The sequence below is a fragment of the Natator depressus genome, chromosome 7 (assembly GCF_965152275.1).
Source record: "Natator depressus isolate rNatDep1 chromosome 7, rNatDep2.hap1, whole genome shotgun sequence".
Classification (NCBI taxonomy): Eukaryota; Metazoa; Chordata; order Testudines; family Cheloniidae; genus Natator; species Natator depressus.
The window spans coordinates 46,301,055-46,322,032 of record NC_134240.1 but is presented as its reverse complement, the minus strand read 5'-3'; the positions used below and the strand labels follow the sequence as shown (position 1 = coordinate 46,322,032).

The window sequence follows — 20,978 nt, the reverse complement described above, 5'->3', positions numbered from 1 at the left end:
GTACCTAGGGAGATAAAGCAGCAGCTGGGCTCTTTCTCCTTCGCTGCAGGGCTAGTGCTCATGCTCAAAGACCCTGGCAAGATGACACTACATTACAACTCTCATGTGAACAATAGACCTGGTTCCTACTGGCCCCATTGGCATGAATGGCAGGATGACAGAGTGACCAGGTTTCTTAGATGTGTAATAACAGCCCTGCTTGGGTGGCTTTATTATCCATGTTCAAGACTATGCAGGCAGAACCTATTAGCGTGACGCTAACAGAACAAGCAGGAGTATTTTCGTATCAAGCAGAGCCTTATCCATTAACCTCCCCAGTAATCATGGACCATCCCAGCCCTCAAGATGCATTTCTTTGCCCGTGTCTTCTCTAATAAATACGCCTGGTGCTCTGTGGTTTATATTTAATACATTTTAAAAAGCCTTCCAAGGCAAGACACGCCACTGCCCACACTTCTCCCGCTCAGCCCTCAGGACAGGATAAGGGAACCAGTAGATGCGAGATGCACTCTTAGAGGATGCTTAACTAGCACCGTGACGAGTGCTGTATAAAAACTGATACAGGACAGCACGGTCCCACCTCAGCGGCAGAAATGTTACTAAATGACTGGCCCGAGACACACTGTAGGCAGAGTAGTACAAGGACAGGATGCTTCTGCAGTAACTTTGATGCTAGAGCAGCTACCACTTGTCCATGAGTCACAGCAGGGGGTGCTGTGAGAAGGATGAGATTATTGTTTTTCATGTATAGAAACGTACCAGTCCTGGGTTCACCTTTACCTGTTTCCGTTACAGGGACATTGTCAACAACAGGTCATTCTACCAATTATGTGATTGCAGTGGAGATCCCCAGCAGTAAGTCCCAGAGGCACTGGATCAAACGGGGCGTAGCCCTGATCTGTGCGCTAGACTTCTAGGAAGCCACAGCAGCAAGGGGTCTGCGCACGAAGGTACAGTTGTATTGTGTATTTGTATGCACTGCTGCAGTCAGCTAGGGCTAGAACAAGCTTGTAATTAAACCTTGCTCTGGCTGCCCCTGCCTCTCAGAGCTCTTGTTTAGTCATCCGAAATAAACAGCAGTTCTGTTTTACCAATAGCGTGCTTGTTTCTTCTAATCAGGTGCCCCCTTCTCCTCCCACTAGTGTTTAAACTAGGCAGTAGCTCAAATCAAGGGGCCAGGAAATGCAGAGACCAGCATGGTTCCCACAGCAGGGGCTGGTAACTGACTAGAGCAGATTAGGCCGGATGCAATTGTTGTGGCTGCTGATATTCTACCTGCTGCACTGACTGCTTTATATTTCTATCCAAACGCTCCCCTTCACAGTGTTCTATGTACCCAGCCTGCACCCCACAGCCTCTGTTAACCATCCCTTCCCAAAACAGCCATGTGCTATGGGACAGCTTTATTCTTTCCAACAGGGCTGCTATTTACAGCATATGCTATTAGACACAGCCAGAGACCGAGGGATCTTACCCTCAACAAGGACCAGCAATGGTTTCATTCGACAGTCAAGCTCTGTACAAACCGGGATACTTGGTCAATCCAGTTCTTCCCTGAGGAAGGTCTGCTTTCACCTGCATCACCTCCCTCCTCTGCCCTTCCCTTGCAGGAGGCAGTGGCTAGCTGCCAGGCCAGCCATTCAAGGGGAGGTACTCAAGCCCCTGTGTTCCCTTCAAGAGACAAGCCTGAACGCTGCTGCTGGGGCTGGAGAGGAGAAACCCTCTTTCAGCAGTGCTCACAGGGTCACTGGGGGGATAGGCATGCCTGCCTATCAGTCTGTGACAGTATAAAAAGGTAACCTAGCCCCTGTGTGGGAAAACTCTCACTCAGGCAGGCATGAGCCAGAGTCCAGCCTTGGGCAGAGGGGAGAGCAGCTGTGGGCACTAGCTCCTTCTGGTGCTTCCACCTCACCTCAGCTGCAGCACCCTGGCTTCTGTTTAAATAGGCATAGCAGCAATTTTTCATGCCGGTGACTGGGGCAGAGCTAGCTCTCCACCGCAGCCCTCTTTTTAAAACTGTTTCCAGGGATAAGCCCTTCAAAGGCCAGACATCCCTGCCTGAGAAGAAATGCTGTGGAAGGGTTTGGTGTGTTTCACTAAGGGTTCCTGTCCAGCTGCTTCATGGTTTGTTTTGAGTTAGGCACTGAAGTTAGTGGAAGGCCATTAAACAAAGGCTGCCCCTGCAGCCCTTCCCCCTGGGACTGAAGCATGGTGCAGTGAGGGCCTAATCTCAGCATGGAATGACACCAGCTCAGGAACTAGAGCTTCCTCCAGTGGCTGCCTTGCCATGAAGTCACTTAGGCAGTCAGTGCAGCACTCAGCCTAGCACCAGCAGCACAAGCATGCGACTGCAGTGATCTCCATCACAGCTGGAACCCATGACCAAAGGAGTGTGGCTGGGCCAAGCCAATCCAGCAAGAGCAGGGACAGCGGGTAAGCATGGGACAGCTTCAGGGGAAATCCTACCACACCCAGCAGGTGATGGGCTACAGACAGAGAGACACACAGCGCTAACCCCCAGAAGGCACACTCAGAGGTGAGCAGCCCAGCATGACTAACACAAGGACAGCAGCAGCTCAGGCATGTCACTACAGACCAGAGATAGCCCAGAACAGGCCATCAGGGAGCCAGCTATATTCAGGGAGTATGCTGGCAACGTTGGTCAGAACCACAAAATAAACATTTGTGAAATAGAAAATTGATATCGATGTCCCAGAGCAGTGTAGTGCTGAAGGTCTGGGATGCTGGATGATGCAAGGTGGCCAGCACAGACACCCATCAGTATCATCATACCAGCTGCAGCTGCCTTTCCATCAGTCCTGGGCTAGAATGCCATGGAGTATGCAGAGCAGCCTGGAACACTTGCCTAGTAGATCCAAGTGCCTCTGTAGCACTGACCCTAGAACCTGCCCTTCACTGCTGCACGGAGTGCCCATTCCCAGGGTGCCCAGGCTGGGGCTGATAAAATCCAAATTCTGTTTGAAACCTCCACCTCTATTCCCAACACCACTGAGGACATGAGCAGAAAGGACCGAGTCCCAGGGTTCTTGTTGGGTCCATCTCCCCTGGGCACAGGGCGACTGGTCCAGCCGAGTGCTTGTAGATGCTAGCACAAGCCATGTGGGCGCAGAGTTCCGCTCCCCCTCTTGACCACAAGGATGCTACTACTGGCGCTTGGCTTTATACGGACGGGAGCGTTTCCGGCGATCCGGCTTCCTCTGCTTGTGGAGACGCCCAATGCTGACTCCTTGGCGTCTGCGGACAGAGATGTTCTGCTCCACGAGGCTGGCCAGCATTCCTGCAAGGGAGAGCAGACACACTGGAGAACTGGCTCAGAAGTCTCTCAGGGTGGAACATAGACACCTGACACCACATTGTCCCTAGTGAGTTCGTCTAACCCCCTACGTAACAGCCCCAGCCCAGTTTTAGGATTCCTATACCAGCAGCTTAATCTTGACCCTTTCTAAGCTGGAGACCCTGGACACTGGCTTCCCAGTTCATTCTAGGACAGAAAGTCCTCAGGTACCAGAGCAACAGGCCCATGCTTTCCAGGGAGGTGTAGGAATGTCAGCCCCCACACTTGCTCCCTTGCTCAGGGCCTTTCTCCCGCCAAGAGACCATGAGTTAGTCTCGAGTGGACCTTTCAATGTGGCAGCAGTGAGATAGGATCCCCAGCAGAAGCAGCTGATGTGCTCCAGTGAAGTGCGACAACAGGGCAAACCCTCAGCAACTCCGCATCTTCAGACAGGCAAGTGGGCATGCCGCTTCCAAGGGGTTATGAAACCAAGCAGCTCCAAGCCTCCCCACACCCACATTGCAAGGAAGCAGCCAGCCTCACCTTCCTGAGCCAGCATGGAGATAAAGGTGCAGATGAACTCATCATAGTTGTGGGTTCTTCTCTGGTCATCTATCTGCAAAGAGGTGAAGGAAGGGAAAACTCAAGGCGAACAGCTACTTTCCCGGAGCAGTCAGCCAACAGAGCCCAGAACCTGAACCCATCCCTAGAGACAGGAGCCTGGGTTGGTTTGGGTTCTACGCTAACACCCCAAACCCAGCTTGTGACTCCTGCCTGTATTGATGGGCTCAGACAGGAGGGATCAGGGAAAGACACGGTCAAGGTGGCCGTATCCAAGGAGTATCCAAAGGGGATTGTCAGGCAAGGAGAGATTTGCTCCAGTTCTATTTTGCAGACCTACACGGTAAGCCATGTGCCCTCAGGGAAGTGCAGTAGAGATCAAAACTAACTGAGCGGGGAGGGTGGAGGAATTCTGCTACGCAGCCAGGCAGGTTTCAGCCTCAGTTCAGCTGCGCTGCTCACTCAGCATCCCCAAAGTTTTTAATGCCGCTCAGGCAGTTTGTCCTGACCAGACTTTGTCATCTCGGTCAGGAAGCCTTCCTAGCTGGAAGGAGAGGGGTGGCAGAGACCATTCCTTCCTCTCCCCAGGCCTTATCTAAAGAAGTCCTCTCTCTCTATGCCAGTGCAAAGAGCATTTCACCTGGGGCTGTAGCTTGGTTTAGCCTCCTAAGGGACCCAAATAAGCAATCAGCCAGCGCACCTTGAATTTTTTCCTCTTCTCCACCTCCTCCTTCAGGCAGGCCTCATAGTTCACAATCTCGGCTTCCACGTACTTCAGCAGTGCCAGCAGCTCCTGGCAGAGCCAAGCAGAGAGAACATGACCCACCCTGTCCCTGCTGCGGCTCAGTGCCAGGGAGAATGTGCAGGGAAGACCTCCCGTAACGCCTGCTGCCACCACAGCCAAGCAGCCTCCCTAGATCAGTACAACCGGTGAACCAGCCACGCAGCTCCAAGCCACGTTGCCCCAAGGGGGAAGTGCAGGCTTGGAAGCTGTTGACACAGCAAGGCGTGCCAATACCAAGCCCTGTCTTCCAACTAACAGACGGAAAGGGCTCCTCTCACAAGCCACAGGGCTTTGCTGGACAGCAGCATTAGAAGCAGTCCTAAGGGATCGATGCAGTTCCATTTAACTGCAATAGAGTTTGGGACTGCCAAGAGCCCAGGCAGTCAGCGTGGCGGATCTCGCATGGGAAGTCCCAGCACGTCAGGGTCTGAGGAGCAAGAGCACAGCACAGCACAGGTGCCAGGATGGGGCAAGGCACTGGCACCAGCACACACAGCTCTTCACCTCTAGGAGGGGCAGTAAGCCGCCAACAGACACTTGGGCACTGTATGAAATCAGCTGGTGGACTTGGCCCAGTTCCTAGTGGACACGTGTCCCTGTGATGAAGCGAGTGGCAAAGCCTGGCCTGCCCTCCCATTCCCAGAGACGGACAGCAACACCTCAGGTGGTCACAGGGTGCGGTAGCTGCACCGGTGCTGCTAGCTTGGGAGATAAACAGGCTCAGCGTCCACGGCTCGCAGGCCAGCACCTTCCACCAGTACCAATTTAAGGGAATAAAGGTGGCAAGGCTGGTGGACTGAAAGATTGGGGTTAAAGCACAGGCAGGAGCTTCCACAGAGACCAAACTGCAAGGAGCAGGCTGCAAAGAAACCGGACTCCTGGCACACAATGGTTACTCCAATGACTGCACTTGCTACCTGCCCGCAGAAACCAGCTCCTGAGGCCTCTGGCAGAGAGGCTGTGCCCCCAGCCGCGAAAGCAGGACCCTGGCTCCGTGGATCTGCTGCCTCACTCAGAGCAGAACTGGCAGGACACTCACTTTGGGAGAATACTTCTCCCCACAAGGGTGATCGCTGGGCCTGCAGAGAGCAATCTTCTCTTTGCTGTCACTTGGCTCGCTTGCCTCCTTCTCGTCCACTCTGACAGCAGATTGGGCCTCTTCTCTTTGCTTGCTGGAGAGAGGGGAGCTTTTCCCATCGTCTGGGCACACCAGGAAAGAAAGAGTTAGGTACCATGGCCATGTGCTAACACCTGCTCCAAGGGACATGCTGCCTCCCACCTCGGCATCCAGATAGAAGCAACATTCCATCCCTTCCTGGTCATCTGAGGGCCCAGCATCCTGCCCTCTCACCCATGGCAGAACCGAGGTCTTTCACTTAAGCCTACAGCCATGGGAGAGCCCTGGGTCCCTCATCTCCCACTCAGAACGACTGTGGTCCTCCCCACCACCTACCTGTGATGGCAAGAGGGCAAAACACCCCTTCCTCGGTGAGGCACAGCAGGCCGGTGCTGATGATGGGCCCCAGGTCCCTCACAGCCCGGTTGTACCGCATGCAGTCCACGCGCAGCAGGCTGTCCTCCTCCCCAAAGAGCACCTTGGAGATGTGGGAGGTGACGGGGCTGGAGGGCCGGGTAGGGTTAGCCGAACGGATGGGGGAGCGCAGCGGGGAGTTGAAGGCGCTGCCAATCTCCGAGGCAGTGTCCGTGCTCTCATTGCTGGGTGTGGGGGAGGGCTGTGAATGGGCAACCACGGCTACGGTGGCGCCCCCACTCCCGGTCTTGATGGAGAGGGGGATGGAAAGGTCCTTCTGGGACTCCTTGAGTTTCTCCGCCAGAACGTTGATGGTGTTAGGCTGGAGGACTGAGAGCTGGCTGTCTGCTGCCCCGGCCACAAGCTCCTGCTTCCCCTGCCCCTTCCTCTTATACCTGCCCAAGGACACAGAATAGGAGATCAAGCACACATAGCAAGGAGAAGCGAGAGGCGGCACCAGGTCCGGCATCCCAACAGCTGGGAACAGCCGACATGTTACAGCCCCCAGCACTCACAGGCAATTAGCTAGGACATAGAATACAGAAGCAATGCTTGAAGCACCTCCAGGAGTTCAGATCACTCCGAGCCTGGTCCAGTGGAACATGGCAAGCTGGGGAAATGGAGGAAACATCACCGCTCACATGACTGGAAAGGTCATTAAGTGCTTTGCCCCGCACAGCTGAGGGCTTCCTAAAGACACAGACTGATCAGCTCAGCCTTCAGGCTCTAAAGCGTCCGACATGGGAACAGGAGTGTTAGCAGCTCAGGGTAGGGACCTACTCAGCACCCAGCGCTCTACAAACAACGACAGCGGCAGTGTGGACTCACACACAGAAGGCCTGGTCTACACTAGGAAAGTAGGTTGGTCTAACTTTGTGAAAATCCACACCCCGGGCGACACAGTTAAACCAACTAACCCCCAGCGTAGCCAGAGTTAGGTTGACTGGAGAACCCCTCCCATCAATGTAGGTAGTGTCTACAATGAAGCTCTGTTTTAAGCGTAGACAAGGCCAGAATCTGTTTTTTCACTTTCCCGCTCCAGGGAGGCATCACTGATTCGCAATGCAATGGGCCGGTCACAATGTCATTCCGTCTCATTTACAGCGTCACCGGTTTGGAACTCACCATAAGCCATTTCCACCATGCAAATAACACTTCGCACTTCTCTGCTCCCTTCCCTCTGAGGATCTCAAATGCCTCCACAAATCATGGATTTAGCCTCCCAACACCTTTCAAAGCCATCATCTGGATTTCATGGACGGGGCCCAACGCAAAGCTTTCAAAGCCATCGACGAATTCCAAGTGCTCACCTTGTCACCCCAAAGGGCCCAATTCTCAGAGTGGCTGGACACCTGCACTTGTCGCTGACATCAGTGGGAGCTCTGGGGGCTCCCAGCCCTGACAGACAGGCTCCGGGATCCTGATTCAGAATGGAAGCGTTTCATACCCACTGGGCATTGGGGTAAGCGACTGTACAAGATGAAGGGCAACGGGGAGCCAGGGCTCAGGTGCCTCCAGTTGTGCACCCAAAATTAGTTGAGCCTTGAAAATTTGTATGTAAGCCATTTGCCCCAGGCAAGGTCATCCTTCCCCTATACATTCCTGAAACTGATCATCGTTCAAGCACAGCACTGGCCTCCTTTACAGCCAACAAGAGTGCTAGTCCCCACCCTGCCACGCTCCCCCGCCACAGTGCCCCAGGAGCGCAGCATGCTGCAGGAGGCTGGGAGCTGACTCAGTGAGGCACGCTTGGAGATAACCCCCAGCAAGGTGTGGTTTAAGCACAGACTAGATGAAGAGATCAACTGACCGGGGCTGGATGAATATCCCGCAGGGCCTCTTTCGCAATCCAGTCTGTGCTCAGGACACCCCCGCTGCAAGCACTCCATCTGCTAGGCCTGCCTTCGCACCCAGCCAACACAGGAGATCTTGGTTGGCTGGAGCGACTGGTCATCTACCTGGTGAAACACTTCCCTAGGGCATCCTCCGCCTCACTTGTCTGCACTAGGGAACTCGGGGGGGCGGGGGGGGAGTTCGCCCCCTGCTGGTGGCACGCTCTGCTTAAGCAAAAGAAGGTCTTACGCTCCCAGCAGCCTGAGATCTCAGCTCCATCCATTACCTGATGGCAGGGGCAGTGTTACAAACTTCCTCCTCCTCCTCCTCATCATAGTCATCCTCATCATCGGAGTAGTGCTGGTGCTGGCGGACCGGAACCCGGCTACGGCCCACTCCCGCTGCAAGGTCCTCCTCTTCCTGCAAAACACACCCATTCGCTGCCTGAAGGGCCCATCCTGGGCAGGGGATCACATGCAGTCAGCCCTCCTTGGAAACGGGGCAAAGACATTTCAATGCAGGCCTGAGGCTGGCTGCGCCATATCCCTACCCGCAGCCCAGGGGTGGCCCCTTTCTAGGGGAAGGAATTCAGAGATTCGCTCCTGGGCTCTCACCCCCTCCCCTATGCTGATCAGAATCGCCCTCGGGCTCTTCAAGGTCCAGCCGAACATGATCTCAACATAGAACTGAACCCATCAAAGCTCAGGACCAAAGATCCCAGGGCTCAGTGCTTTGGCCTCCATTTCCCCACAGAAACAAGGTGAAACAAACGTGCCTAGAGCATAGTTTATCTGGTCATGTAAATCCAGAACAGGCTAAAAACCCAGAAATGCATCCCCAGAGGGGACAGTGTAAGAGATACCTTTTAACAGATCAGTGAAAACAAACAGAGCGCCCAACTCCATTTGTGTCTTGTTCTCTCTGGTGTATACAACCTGCTTTGCCTGTATTCATTCGTAAGGAACTGTGGAAGTGCTACAGACCTCCAGACAGACCTGGGGCTCTGTGGAACCTCACCCTGGACTCTGGTGGAGTCAGTTGCTCGATCCAGAAGGGTAGAAAGTTTCCCCAAGACTTCATTCATGAAGCTTAAGAGGCACAGCCTAGAAAACTGGCTCTCTCTGGCCTGCAGCCCCCAATTGGAAGAAAGGCCAGGCCTCACGTACCTGCATGGGCGACTTGGCATAGTTGTGGTTATCCAAGAAGGCTGGGAGTCTCTGCACAATGGGATTGGGGTTTGCGGGAGCCCCGTTGATGCAGCTCCCAGATGGCTTTGTTACCAGTTTGGATTTGTTGGGCAGGCTCTGTGCGGAGGCAGGGTGGCCCTGGCTGGTAGAGTCCTCAGTGCTCTCTGTAACACATACACCCTACATCAAAGAAAAGCTTTTCCCGATGGACTTGAGCTCCTTTGATTCTAGATGCTCTACTTAACCTCTTTCCTGCCCCACAACAACAGTTGAGCTTTTGTGCCCCTCTCCAGCCCAATATTCTGCCAAAAGCAATAATAAGCATGGCGTAACTTCTGCCTTTCTCAAATTCTGTAGCTGCATCCCTACCAGCAGCAGGGCATCGGCCAGCAAATGCTGAATCCAGGCATGGGGGGTATAGACCAGAGTAAATCCATGCCCCGGGGCCCTGGGACAGCATGCGCAGCTGTATTTAGAAGCAGAAAATCAAGGCCAAGCCAGCACTGCTCCACCCTATTCCACGGAGGGACCCAGTACTCCAGAGTCAAGTTATCTAGCCACAGCTGGGTGCCTTTGTGCCAGGACTATCATCCCAGCAGAGCGAGTCCCATACCTGGGTGCGAGCTCTCCGGGGCCAGCTGCGCTCTGCTCGTCTCCAGTGCCAGACAGGCCTTGCTGCTGGCTGGCTTGGACTCCTCAGCCGGCTGAGACTCCTGGGACTTTTGGGTCTGAATCAGCTCCGGCTGAGTTACCCGGATAAGCTTGAAAGCAAAAGACAATCTGCACCTGACTGTTGAACCAGATGCTTCTCAGGACCAGTCACGCAAGTCACAGGGCTAAGGGAGGGAAGCAGATGAACCCGCACTGCTGAGCCAAATTCCCAGCACCCATGTGCAGCCAGGAAAGGAAGTAGAATCAGCTGGCCGCTTGCCCTGCTGGAACACCACCAGGTTAGAAGTGATGACCATGGGGCTAAATGGTCAATAGAGCAAACCCTGGGAAATGCAGGGCAAGGCACTGAAAGCCTATGCAGGGAAAGCAGCCACATGGGACTACACTGAGCTCAGCTACAGGATGGAGGCATAGAGCATGGTACCTATCACGGGCAAAGGGCGACTGAAGGTGCTCCTCCCACATGTCCTAGGAGCCACGCTGCCCACAGGCTGGAGTGAGAGAGAAAGCAGGGCCGGGCAGTGCCTCAAGAAGCCAGAAATTACAGGCTGATGGCAAACCCAGCTCATTTGTTCAGCTGGCTCACCCATTCCTACCTGCTGCAGGGCCTCCAGTACAGTCTGCCTGTTCATCTTCAGGATGTGCAGCTTCGATTCGTATTTCATCCTCCGGTCGGGCACCACCGCCATCAGGTTGAATCGGATGTCATGGTACGGCTCCCTGAGGCAAACCACACCCAGCACGTTAGCCTTGGCTCAGCCAGAGGAAGGAGCTGCCCCAACAAACCGCCGATGGGCATTTGGATGCCACCAGCACGCAACAGCAGCAACCCAGGCAGCAATGCAGGTTAAACCAATATACTCATAGTCCACACAGCATTCCATGAGGTAACTAGAACAGCTTCACAGCACCCAGGAAAACAGCGGGCGGTTAACTTTATCACAGTGTGAGAAGAGACGCAGTCGTGCACATTACATGACTTTTATGCCACATGCCTCAGACCTTCCTCCATTTGTGCTCCCCTATAAATGAGGCACAAGGAACCCAACTGGGCGAGCAGGGCTCCAACTGTGTTGCTAGCTGGGTAGGAGATTCCTTAACATACAGCCCTGCCAATTGGCTGTCAGTGAGTATTTGGGAACAAGTTGATGATTTCAAGTCAGATAAGTCACAGGTTATCTCATCTGTGCTTCACAACATGGCCCCTGCTAACCTGCCCCAGCAGGTACATCCTCACTGCACTGCAGGGGTGGGAGCCTGGGGCTGTTACTTTCAGAGGGCCAGCTGCGGGGCAATCAAAACTCAGCTTGTACGGAGGACAAAACCCTACCAAATTTTGAACACCACAGTTTGGGTCACAGAAGTTGTAACTAGGAGGAAGGGACATTCTTACACTTGGGAGTAAGGTTCATTGCCTGCCTCTGCTATTGATTTCTAGTATGACTTTTAGCCAAGTCACTTCACCTCTCTGCACTACTGCGGTTCCCCTCCTGAAAGCGGAGACCCCCTTCCCTCCACCCTGAGGTGCTGGGGAGCGTCAGACACTACCCTGAGCGGAATCATGTAAGGCCCAAGGTAGGTAGTTACAAAGCCATAACAATTCATCCAAGCAGCAGCACATTGGGAAGAGTGTAAAGCACTCATGCTGCATGGTGGCACAGCGCACGCACGGGCTACTGCAGAATCCGTGAGGTTTGGGTTACTTGGTCCCACCTCCTGAGCCACACAGCAGCCAGGGCACTCCTTCGTTAGCCCTGAGGTCTCTCCTAAGGCAGATGACAATGGAGGGAAGGCCAGCCTCCATTCATTCTTGCCACAGACACTTCTGGGAGAAGAGTGGTTTCTTGTTCCCAGGATGGGCATCAGAACATTCACTTCAGGGGTCCCTCATTCACAAGGATGCGCTCTGACATCACATCACAGACAATCATTGTCTGTCCTACAGCAGTCAGGGACGATGAGCCCGCCAGGACATTCCCACACGTGGAAACCCAGTGGCTGCTAAACAACGTTCTGAGTAATCGAGAGCATAAGTTACACAGACCCTTGTGCTGGGCCCTCATGCTGCAGCATTTGTGGGTGCTCTGAGATCACAGCTGGGCCCCTCTGCAAGCTTCCTAAGAGGCCCAATTCACTAACAACAGGGTCAAGCAAAAGGCACCTAACTGGTCTCCATTTTTGCTATGACTAGGGATCTGTGCAAGTGAAGATCCACTGTTACCATCCCTTCTCCTGCATTCTGATTGGCTGCAGCACTATTCGGAGAAATGTGATGTTGCAATGAGAGAACAATTTCCCTGCCTCTTCAGACGACTAGTCAGATTGCAGAAGAGACAAATCGGGTTACACATGAGAAGCATCTCATGCTTCTACGGCGCTATCTGAGTAACCCTCTCTCCTCTACGTGGGGCCCAGTAATCCAGGTCTGAAAAGTTTGCTATTTGCTAAAATGCACCCCTGAGCTGTCACACTGTAAAACACACACCAAGGTGTGTCGAGGGAAAGCCCACCCCCCGAGCTCATCTGGGCATTTACCCTGCTGTGGCCAGGCCAATTCGCTCCATGATCACTCTCCTGGCTTTGTCTGTCCACTCTTCATCCTCAGCCCAAGGTCCTGGGAAAACAAGAGAAAGCACGTCAGTAAAGCAGGCCAAGATCCCCAACTCAGACTGGGCCGGCACAGCAACTAAGCTGCCTGGGTCCAGCAATCCACATAGATGAGTAGCATCTTCTGAATAGTCCGTTCCATCAGCAAATCATGCCAGGAATAGGGACCCACTCCCGTCTCTAAGACTATATCAATCCTGTCTTGGGCTCACTTTACCCAGTCTATGCAACAGGGCTCGATTCTGCTGTGTACGGCTATATACAACGCATCATCTCCTGCTCTGCCCTCCCACAACAGTTGGGTCTGGGATTTGTATGGGTGAACCAGAGACGCAAACAACACACACAGAGAATATGCTTGCCATTCACAGGATAGATTGCACACCGGTCCTTCTGCCAGGAGATTCCCTCCCTTGAAACCTTGGTCTAGCTGAAGAGTGCAGAGGTAGTTATGATTTCCTGAATGGGAACAAGTCTGGAGTCAAAAAGCCCAAAGCTTGACCCATCGAAAGGAAACAGATTTAGATCCTCACAACATAAGAACAGACATACTGAGTCAGACCAAAGGTCCATCTAGCCCAGTATCCTGTCTTCCGACAGTGGCCAGGTTCCCCAGAGGGAATGAACAGAACAGGTAATCATCAAGTGATCCATCCCCTGTTGCCCATTCCCAGCTTCTGGCAAACAGAGGCTAGGGACACCATCCTTGCCCGTCCTGGCTAATAGCCTTTGATGAACTTATCCTCCATGAACTTATCTAGTTCTTTTTTGAACCCTGTTACAGTCTTGGCCTTCACAACATCATCTTCACAACTCTGCGTTGTTTGAAGAAATACCTTCCTTTTGTTTGTTTTAAACCTGCTGCCTATTCATTTCATTTGGTAACCCCTAGTTCTTGTGTTACGAGAAGGAGTAATAACACTTCCTTATTTACTTTCTCCACACCAGTCATGATTTTAAAGACCTCTATTGTATTCCCCCCCCCCCCCCTTAGTCGTCTCTTTTTCAAGCTGAAAAGTCTCTGTCTTATTAATCCTCACATGGAAGCTGTTCCATACCCCTAATCATTTTTGTTGCCTTTTCTGAACTTTTTTCCAATTGCAATATCATCTCTTTTTTGAGATGGGGCAACCATATCTGCAAGCAGTATTCAAGATGGGGGCATACCAGGGATTGATATGGAGGCAATAAGATATTTTCTGTCTTCTTATCTAACACTTTCTTAATGATTCCCAACATTCTGTTAGCTTTTTTGACTGCTGGGGCACATTGAGTGGATGTTTTCCCGAGAACTATCCACAATGACTCCAAGATCTCTCTCTTGAGTGGTAACAGCTAATTTAGAGCCCATCATTTTATATGTATAGTTGTCATTATGTTTTTCAATGTGCATTACTTTGCATTTATCAACACTGAATTTCATCTGCCATTTTGTTGCCCAGTCACCCAGTTTTGTGGGATCCCTTCGTAACTTTTCACAGTCTGCTTTGGACTTAATTATCTTGAGTAGTTTTGTATCATCTGCAAATTCTGCTATTTCACTGATTACCCTTTTCCAGATCATTGAGGAATACGTTGAATAGGACTGGTCCCGGGGCCAGACAGAGATGCCCATTGGGAAGGTCAATTCAATGAGCCTAACGAGATGTCAGGTGTGATGCAAGTGGTCACTGCATGTGCTCCAGCAACACCAAAGAAACATACACAGCAAGTGTCATGTCCTAAGGTCACACACAGGCCAGGTCTTTTCTAGACATCCCTGTGGGTGCTGGGGCTTCTTACCATGGTCGATAGGATAGACCTTCAGCCCGTCCAGCTCAAAGAGCCGCCCCTTGATGGGAACGTAACTGACGAAGTGAAAAGCCTCCATGGTCCGCACAGCGCTGATTCCATTCTGCTTTTCCGGCAGGTGCCGGGGCTCTGGCCTGCAAAGGCAACACATCCGAGAGGTCAGTGCAGCAGCAACCACCCTTCCCCCAGGGAGCAGAGCTGCTGGGGACATCCACACTCACCTGGCATGGCTGTTATGGGCCTTGGCCAGCTCCGGAGCATTCCCAATGGCATAGCCTTTACTCTGCAAAAAGCAAAGGGAGACTATAAAAATCCCTGAGGTGGAGGGACGCGATAGCTGGAATCCCTCAACTCAGCACCTCTAGTCCATGTCTCTGGAAACGCCTCCCTCATCTATGGGCATCTCATTAACAGATTTACACAGGGCTTTACAAGAATGGATCATGCCCTGGAGAGACAAACCCAAGGTAAAGACACAGTACCAGTTCCAGAGTAGGCGGCCAAGGGCATTACCGTGGGGAAGGAAGGAGGAAGTATTTGAAGAGGTGGGTGCTTGGCTAAAGAGGGTATGGAGAATATTGCAGACCTAGGGGACAGCACAGAGCTAGGCAAGAGCAAAGGAGATAGACTAAGGGTGAAGTAAGGAGAAAGGATTAGGAAGAACGTAACAAGTGGGGAGGAATGAGACAAGAAGCTTGGGTGAGGGCATGACTATCTAAGGAGCCATCCCTTTACAAAAACCTCACAGGAAAGGAGCAGGATCCCCATAGCAAGGCACAGCCCTCAGATGCTCCCCCAAAGCCCCACCGCCCCAGGCCACCCCATACCTCTGGGCTGAACCCCTTGGTGAAATCCTTCATGCGACTCAGCGTCAGCCCCAGGTCTACATTGCTGCAGTTCAGGAGGACACTCAACAGGGCATGGGTGGCACAGGAATTGGGAATCAGCTACAGGGCAAATAGACCAAGTTAAACAACAGAAACAGGATGATACTTCAGCATCACCACCTGGGAGTTACCCAGCACCCTGCAGTAGCTGGTGCCGAAAAATAGCACAACAGCTGCCTGGAGCACTAAACTGACCAACACAACCCCTGTCCCGGTCAGTGTCTCCAGGTCAGTCACACCATACCCCTCTGAGCAGCTGTTCACAGCAAAGGCCAGACCTGGTGCAGATTGACTGGACCTCTGCTGTAACAGCTGACTTGGATTCCCTCAACCCCTCCAGCCTGCTGCAAGGTCCTGGAGCAGACAAGGGAAGAAGCTAGACATACAGCCATTTATTAAAGTCTACAGAAAACATGACACCAGGGGAGAATGCAGTTCCAGAACATTTGGGGGCTGGAGTTGCACTTGTTCAAGCTTCCCTCTTCCAAAATGCTGTGACACCCCCCTGATTCACCTCCAAACACATCAGTCAATGCTCTGCAAGACCACAGTGCTGGCTAAACTCCTGATCCCTTTCTCCAGGGCAGGCTGCATGCCTTGTGCACAGCATTCTGGGCTCCGAAGAGATGCCATAGCCCTTAGTAAGTCCTCCAGCCTTTCCTAACAGCCATGTGTTAAGGAGTGATCCAGGAAAAGTGTTAGTTTCACATATCCCCACTGTCCAGGACTCCCAAATCTCCCAATCTCTGTTGTTCGGTCCCCATTCCCAACTGCCCCTCAGATAGCTGATGCCTTCATTATGTCCCAAAATACACCTGGGTGACTAACATAAAAACCAAACACAAGTTGGGACAAGGACTAGTGATCAGCAACAGGCTAAGTACACCGTCCCCACAGAGCCATGCTTTCTACCAACCGGGGTAACTACTAAATACCTATTGACCATTCCTTCCAAAGTCTTCCACATTTTGGGTAGCTACAGATTATACCACCTTATGAAAGCTCCCTCACTGCCCACTCACCCCCAGCGGCATCCTGAGAGACACCTCGCCCTCCACTCCCAGCCAACCTACCTGATGAGCAAAGAACATATTATTGACAATGTCATCATCAATCACCGATGTCTCATCCACCAGGGTGGAGACCTTCCGGCGGGACCGGCGCTCTTCGATCCATTTGAAGAGGAAGATGAACCCGTACACTGGGCTGGCAGGGAAAGAAATGCAATGGGGGTGGAGTTAGCAGCTGAGCCAGTTTAGAAGGGTTTCCATCAACATGAACTGTGCCGCTCCAGTCAGTCAAGCACCAGAGGCGTTTTCAGGCTAAACCACAATTTGTGGGGGGAAAAAAGGAGAGGCATTAAAGCCAACTTCCATCCTACTGGGAAGTGCCACTGCTGTCCTTGTTCCCCACAGTCCAGCTGATTATCCTAGTCTGATACTCAAGCCAGGCATCTCAGTGAGCACCCAAGTCTGTAATCTTTGTGATTTAATGGAAACCCACAGTACAGTAATAAGGAGACCCTATGGAGTGGGGCAGTTACACACTCTCCGGGGAATCAGAGAATCATAGAATATCAGGGTTGGAAGAGACCTCCGGAGGTCATCTAGTCCAACCCCCTGCTCAAAGCAGGAGAGGGATGCCTCGCAGTGTCCCGCAGTGTAGTCGGGTCGTCATCAGATGACCCAGTATTTCATACTGTTCTACACTAGGTTTGCATTGTAATGTTTTTGTGCAGGGTGTGGCATTAGCTTCGTGGGAGCGCCCTGGTGGCTCACTCTTAGATGCTTTACTGATTTTAGGTGACTTTATTTCTAACCATCGAGCCACTGTTTGCAGATTTGAAATTGCCTCTGCCAGTAGAGAAGACAAAGAATGCTAAAGCTCTGAAATCCATCCCCTGTGACCCTGCAGGATCTTTCTCTACACATACTGTTATTCTGGTACCAGCCTGGAGTCCCCATCCCACAGCACTGCCATGGGTTAACTCACTCCTCCTCCTTCCACCTCCTCCTGACCAAGCAAGAAGACTGATCACACATCCTACCTCCCAAGTCTGACCAAATACTTTTCAGAACTTCCCTGTTAAGTGTCTATGACATGAACCACTGTAGAAATCTGATAGTGACAAGCAGGCCCTTCAGAACTGCTCAAGGGGAGCTCCCAGACTCTCAGGGCATGTCTACAGGTGGACTATGGGGATGTGATTCCTAAAACACATTAACATCTGGTGCGAACTAAAAGCTCCCTAGTACGTGTTAACTTCATACTGAACAGCACTGCATTAATGTGAAACAGGGAACTTTTAGTGCGCAGTAGGGTCTACAAAACCAATTAATGCCAACATATTAGTGCCTTTAGAAATCACACCCCCATAGTCTGTGTTACTACTCTGTGTAGACGTGCCTGAGAAGTTTTTGCTTGATTAAATCTACTTCAGCAAGTCGTGCTGCTGAGTCAGTAACTTACCCCTGGCATTTGCTTTGTAGATCGTAGATTTCCTCAACCTGCACCCCTTTAACTCCTACAAAAAAAGAGAGCAGGAATCAGTGTGACGAGACCAGCAGAAGGGAGCCAGAGCCCATGTCAGAGATGAAACCAATCTTGCAGAAAAGCTCTTGTACTCACCAAAATCCTCTACTAACAGGGTGAAGAGACCTGAAGAGGAACAAAACAGAGAGCTTACTTCTGGCTGAGAAGTTCATGCGGCTACATGGAAGGCAGACAGAAAATCTTCTGCCCCTTACCTCTGACTAGTGCTGTAGGGCTCCCATGGCAAATTTTGAAGGAAACTATAAGTTTGGAACTGTGATAAAATGCACCATAACAAGCCTTAATTGTTTTCACTACAGCTTTCCTCCTGACCTAGACACTGCCCCTTAGTTCTTACCTGAGTGGCTTCCTGGCTCATGCTGCCTGAATAGAGATTTTTAAAATATTTGGGGTTTAGCATTTTTAGGAGACCTTCTTCCCCACCTGATCTTCCTGCTCAGCCCTGGTGGTGCAGAGGACACCTACACGTCAAGGTATTGACCCATTACTGCCACCAAACTATCTAGGAAGTAATATGATTCCATCAAAGTAGGAGCCTCCCAACATTTAAAAAGAGAAATCATCTCTCTCTTTAGGAGGAGGAGTTTAATTCATTTATAGGATATTTTATTTATTTATATTTGTATGAAAGTAGAAGAATAACTTATTATGGGAAAGCTAGGTCAAAGAAATGAGTTTGCCAGTTAGATCCGAGAGCTATGAGACGTGTCTTCATTCTTATCTCTTGTGGGAATGAATACCATAGGCTAGGTCCAGCTGCTAGAAAACTTGTTTCCCACGTGTATAAGATGAGAGACTATATCCTGGAATGCCATGACACCAAGACTGTGGGGTATGGTAAACAACCAATCAAACCAGAGTTGCCAGTGTGATGCTGTAGCTAAGAAGGCTAACGTGAACCTCAGGTGCTTAAGCAGGGGGAATATGAAGTAGATCTGTATATGACATCAAAGAGACCATTCATGGACTACTGTGTTCTGTTCTGGTGTCCATACTTTAAAAGGATGTTGAAAAACTGGAAAGAGTTCAGAGAAGAACTAGAAGAACGATTCAAGGACCAAAAAGTAATAGAACTGTAGTACATACATTAATACGATGTCCTAGCCTAATAAAAGGATTCTCTCCTTGAAACCACAAGAGATAAAAGTTATGGCATATCAATTACAACAAAGCTCATCTGAGCACACAATATAAAAGATGCACTCCACACCACAGCCTCAGGTTTATTTGCAGGGCAATATTTGCATGTCTTTGTCCAACAACAGGACAGGACAGGAGCCAGGACTTAGGGGGTCTTTGGTCTATATATAAACAGCGCTCAGGGCTGCAGACAGAACTATAAGAACAAAACTGAGCTAAGAATTCCCCAGTTTCTGTAACTCAGCCCTGAGGAATGCAAGCCCTGGAGCACACGGGGAGGCCTTTCTCCTCATAGACACTAAGGGCTAGTCTACATTGGCAGAGCTTTAATGTGTCTTTTGCAGTCGCAGCGCAGTGCTGAGAGAGCGCTCTCCCAGAGCTCTAAAAAAACACACCTCCACGAGGGGCATAGCTCCCAGCGCTGGGGCACTGTTTACACTGGCACTTTACAGCGCTTCAATTTGCTGACCTCAGGGGGGTGTTTTTTCACACCCCTGAGTGAGTAAGTTGCAGCGCTGGTAACTGCCAGTGTAGACAAGCCCTAAGTGTATGTCTACACTGCAGCTGGGCTGGGTAATTCCCAGCTCAGCTAGACATACCCACACAGGCTAGCCAGTCGAGTACGTACCTAAAACCTTGAAGGGATTGTATTTAGGCAGCTAGCCCAAGCTGCCACTGGTGCTGCCGCAGTCACGCAGCAGTCCAAATTACACCTCCCAGCTGCAGTATAGACGTACGCATAGAATTTACGGCCATAGCAGACCACCAAATCAGCTAGTCTGACCATCTTTTGTGCCACAACACTGGATACGTTACGTCTCCCAGGCTGTTCTTCAAGAACATGTAGTCCAATGCGAGGGCTCAATGTAGGCAGATGAAGCTAGTCTTGACTTCATACATTTTGCTTCTGATTTATCTGCAACCTCTAAAATCACTTTCATTTCACTTCATGCATTCAGCAGTTACTTCAGCATCCAGGGGCAGGAGCTTTTTAGATTAGAAGTTCTGAAGGGGAAGCTACCAGTACAGGGCACATAACTCAAAGCAAATGGCCTGAAGACCCCAAGTTCCCTCTCCATCTTCCCAAGAATCCTCAGTGGGGAGGAAGAATAGTGTTGAGTCACAGCAAAGTAATCATGCAGCTGATGCAATACGTGATGATGATGAATTGAAAGGATACCATCCCTTAGACCATGTCTACACGGACAATTATGCTGGCATAACTTTTGTCGCTCGGGGGTGTTAATAAACCACCCCGAGTGACATAAATTACACTGACCTAAGCGCTGGTATAATTTTATCACAACACAGAACAGTGGGGAATGCCCTCAGTGTTCGCAGCCTGATGGCTCGCTCATCCACCTACCGTCCTGAGCCATCTAAAGGTGCCTGGATCAACTGCAAGTTAAAGTGACCGTTTCAGTACACTCCTGGGGTTTTGAATCCTGGTCCCACGCCAACCCTCCATTTCTGGGAGCCCATCTCGCAGCCTTGGCTCGGAGCTATTTTCTGGACCCCCCAGAGAGCTGGTCCTACCAGCTGGAGAGAGCTGGAGTCTACCAGCGATGCCCAGGGACTGCCCCAGCCTGCAACCTGCGGGTGGGAGGCCAGGACCTAGGCGTTAACCAGAGAGGGGGCCAGGCACTCGGGGGGCCTCAGCCCTTTTCTTTAACTGTCTGAAAGCTGCTCATCCCCCACCCCCTGCCCTTCGCCACAGGTCCTCCCCTTGGCGGGCCCCACAAGCCCCCGCCCCCATGGATCCCCACGACCCCTGTGCTCCCCCCACCTTCCCCCCCATAGTCCTGCCCGGCCCTCCCGCGCCTCACCGGGGTCGCTCTCCAGCTCCAGCCAGCCCTTATTCATCGTCCCCCGGGCCGGGCCTCAGCCAGCGCCATGTCCAGCCCCTCCCCCCTCCGCTGCCCGGACGTTCGGGCCCCACACGCCCATCCGCCTCCGGCCACGCCCCCCAGCCCCGTGCGTCATCGCGGCGCGACCCACGGCGCAGGCGTCCGGAGAGAGGAAGTGGCGGGAGATAAGTCCCGGCCGCGGCTGTCAGGCCGACGGCAGCGTGAGATAAGTCCCCGGGGTGCAGGGGCTTCGCCAGGCCCCCATCTCCAGGCGCATGGCGCTGGCGGCG

General features: G+C 51.9%; 2 protein-coding genes across 2 annotated transcripts in view; one reads left to right on the top strand and one right to left on the bottom strand.

The window, feature by feature from the left end:
• The window catches only part of DNAH1 (dynein axonemal heavy chain 1), a 126,979-nt gene extending 125,907 nt beyond the window's left edge, over window positions 1–1,072 (top strand). The window contains exon 79 of the mRNA XM_074958318.1: window positions 796–1,072. Within this exon, the coding sequence (XP_074814419.1) occupies window positions 796–917 (122 nt within the window). The 3' untranslated portion in view covers window positions 918–1,072. The remainder of the gene's footprint in view (window positions 1–795) is intronic.
• On the bottom strand, window positions 281–20,776 carry BAP1 (BRCA1 associated deubiquitinase 1). The gene is made up of 17 exons (XM_074958323.1): window positions 20,668–20,776; window positions 17,777–17,806; window positions 17,618–17,672; window positions 16,222–16,354; window positions 15,089–15,208; window positions 14,483–14,544; window positions 14,253–14,395; window positions 12,399–12,477; window positions 10,460–10,583; window positions 9,805–9,952; window positions 9,171–9,355; window positions 8,291–8,424; window positions 6,094–6,566; window positions 5,680–5,840; window positions 4,557–4,649; window positions 3,839–3,911; window positions 281–3,298 (listed from the first exon to the last, which is right to left on the bottom strand). Exons 1-17 carry the CDS (start codon window positions 20,702–20,704, stop codon window positions 3,165–3,167), a joined length of 2,184 nt encoding a protein of 727 aa, XP_074814424.1. The 5' UTR covers window positions 20,705–20,776; the 3' UTR covers window positions 281–3,164.
• Between the last annotated feature and the right edge of the window lie 202 nt (window positions 20,777–20,978).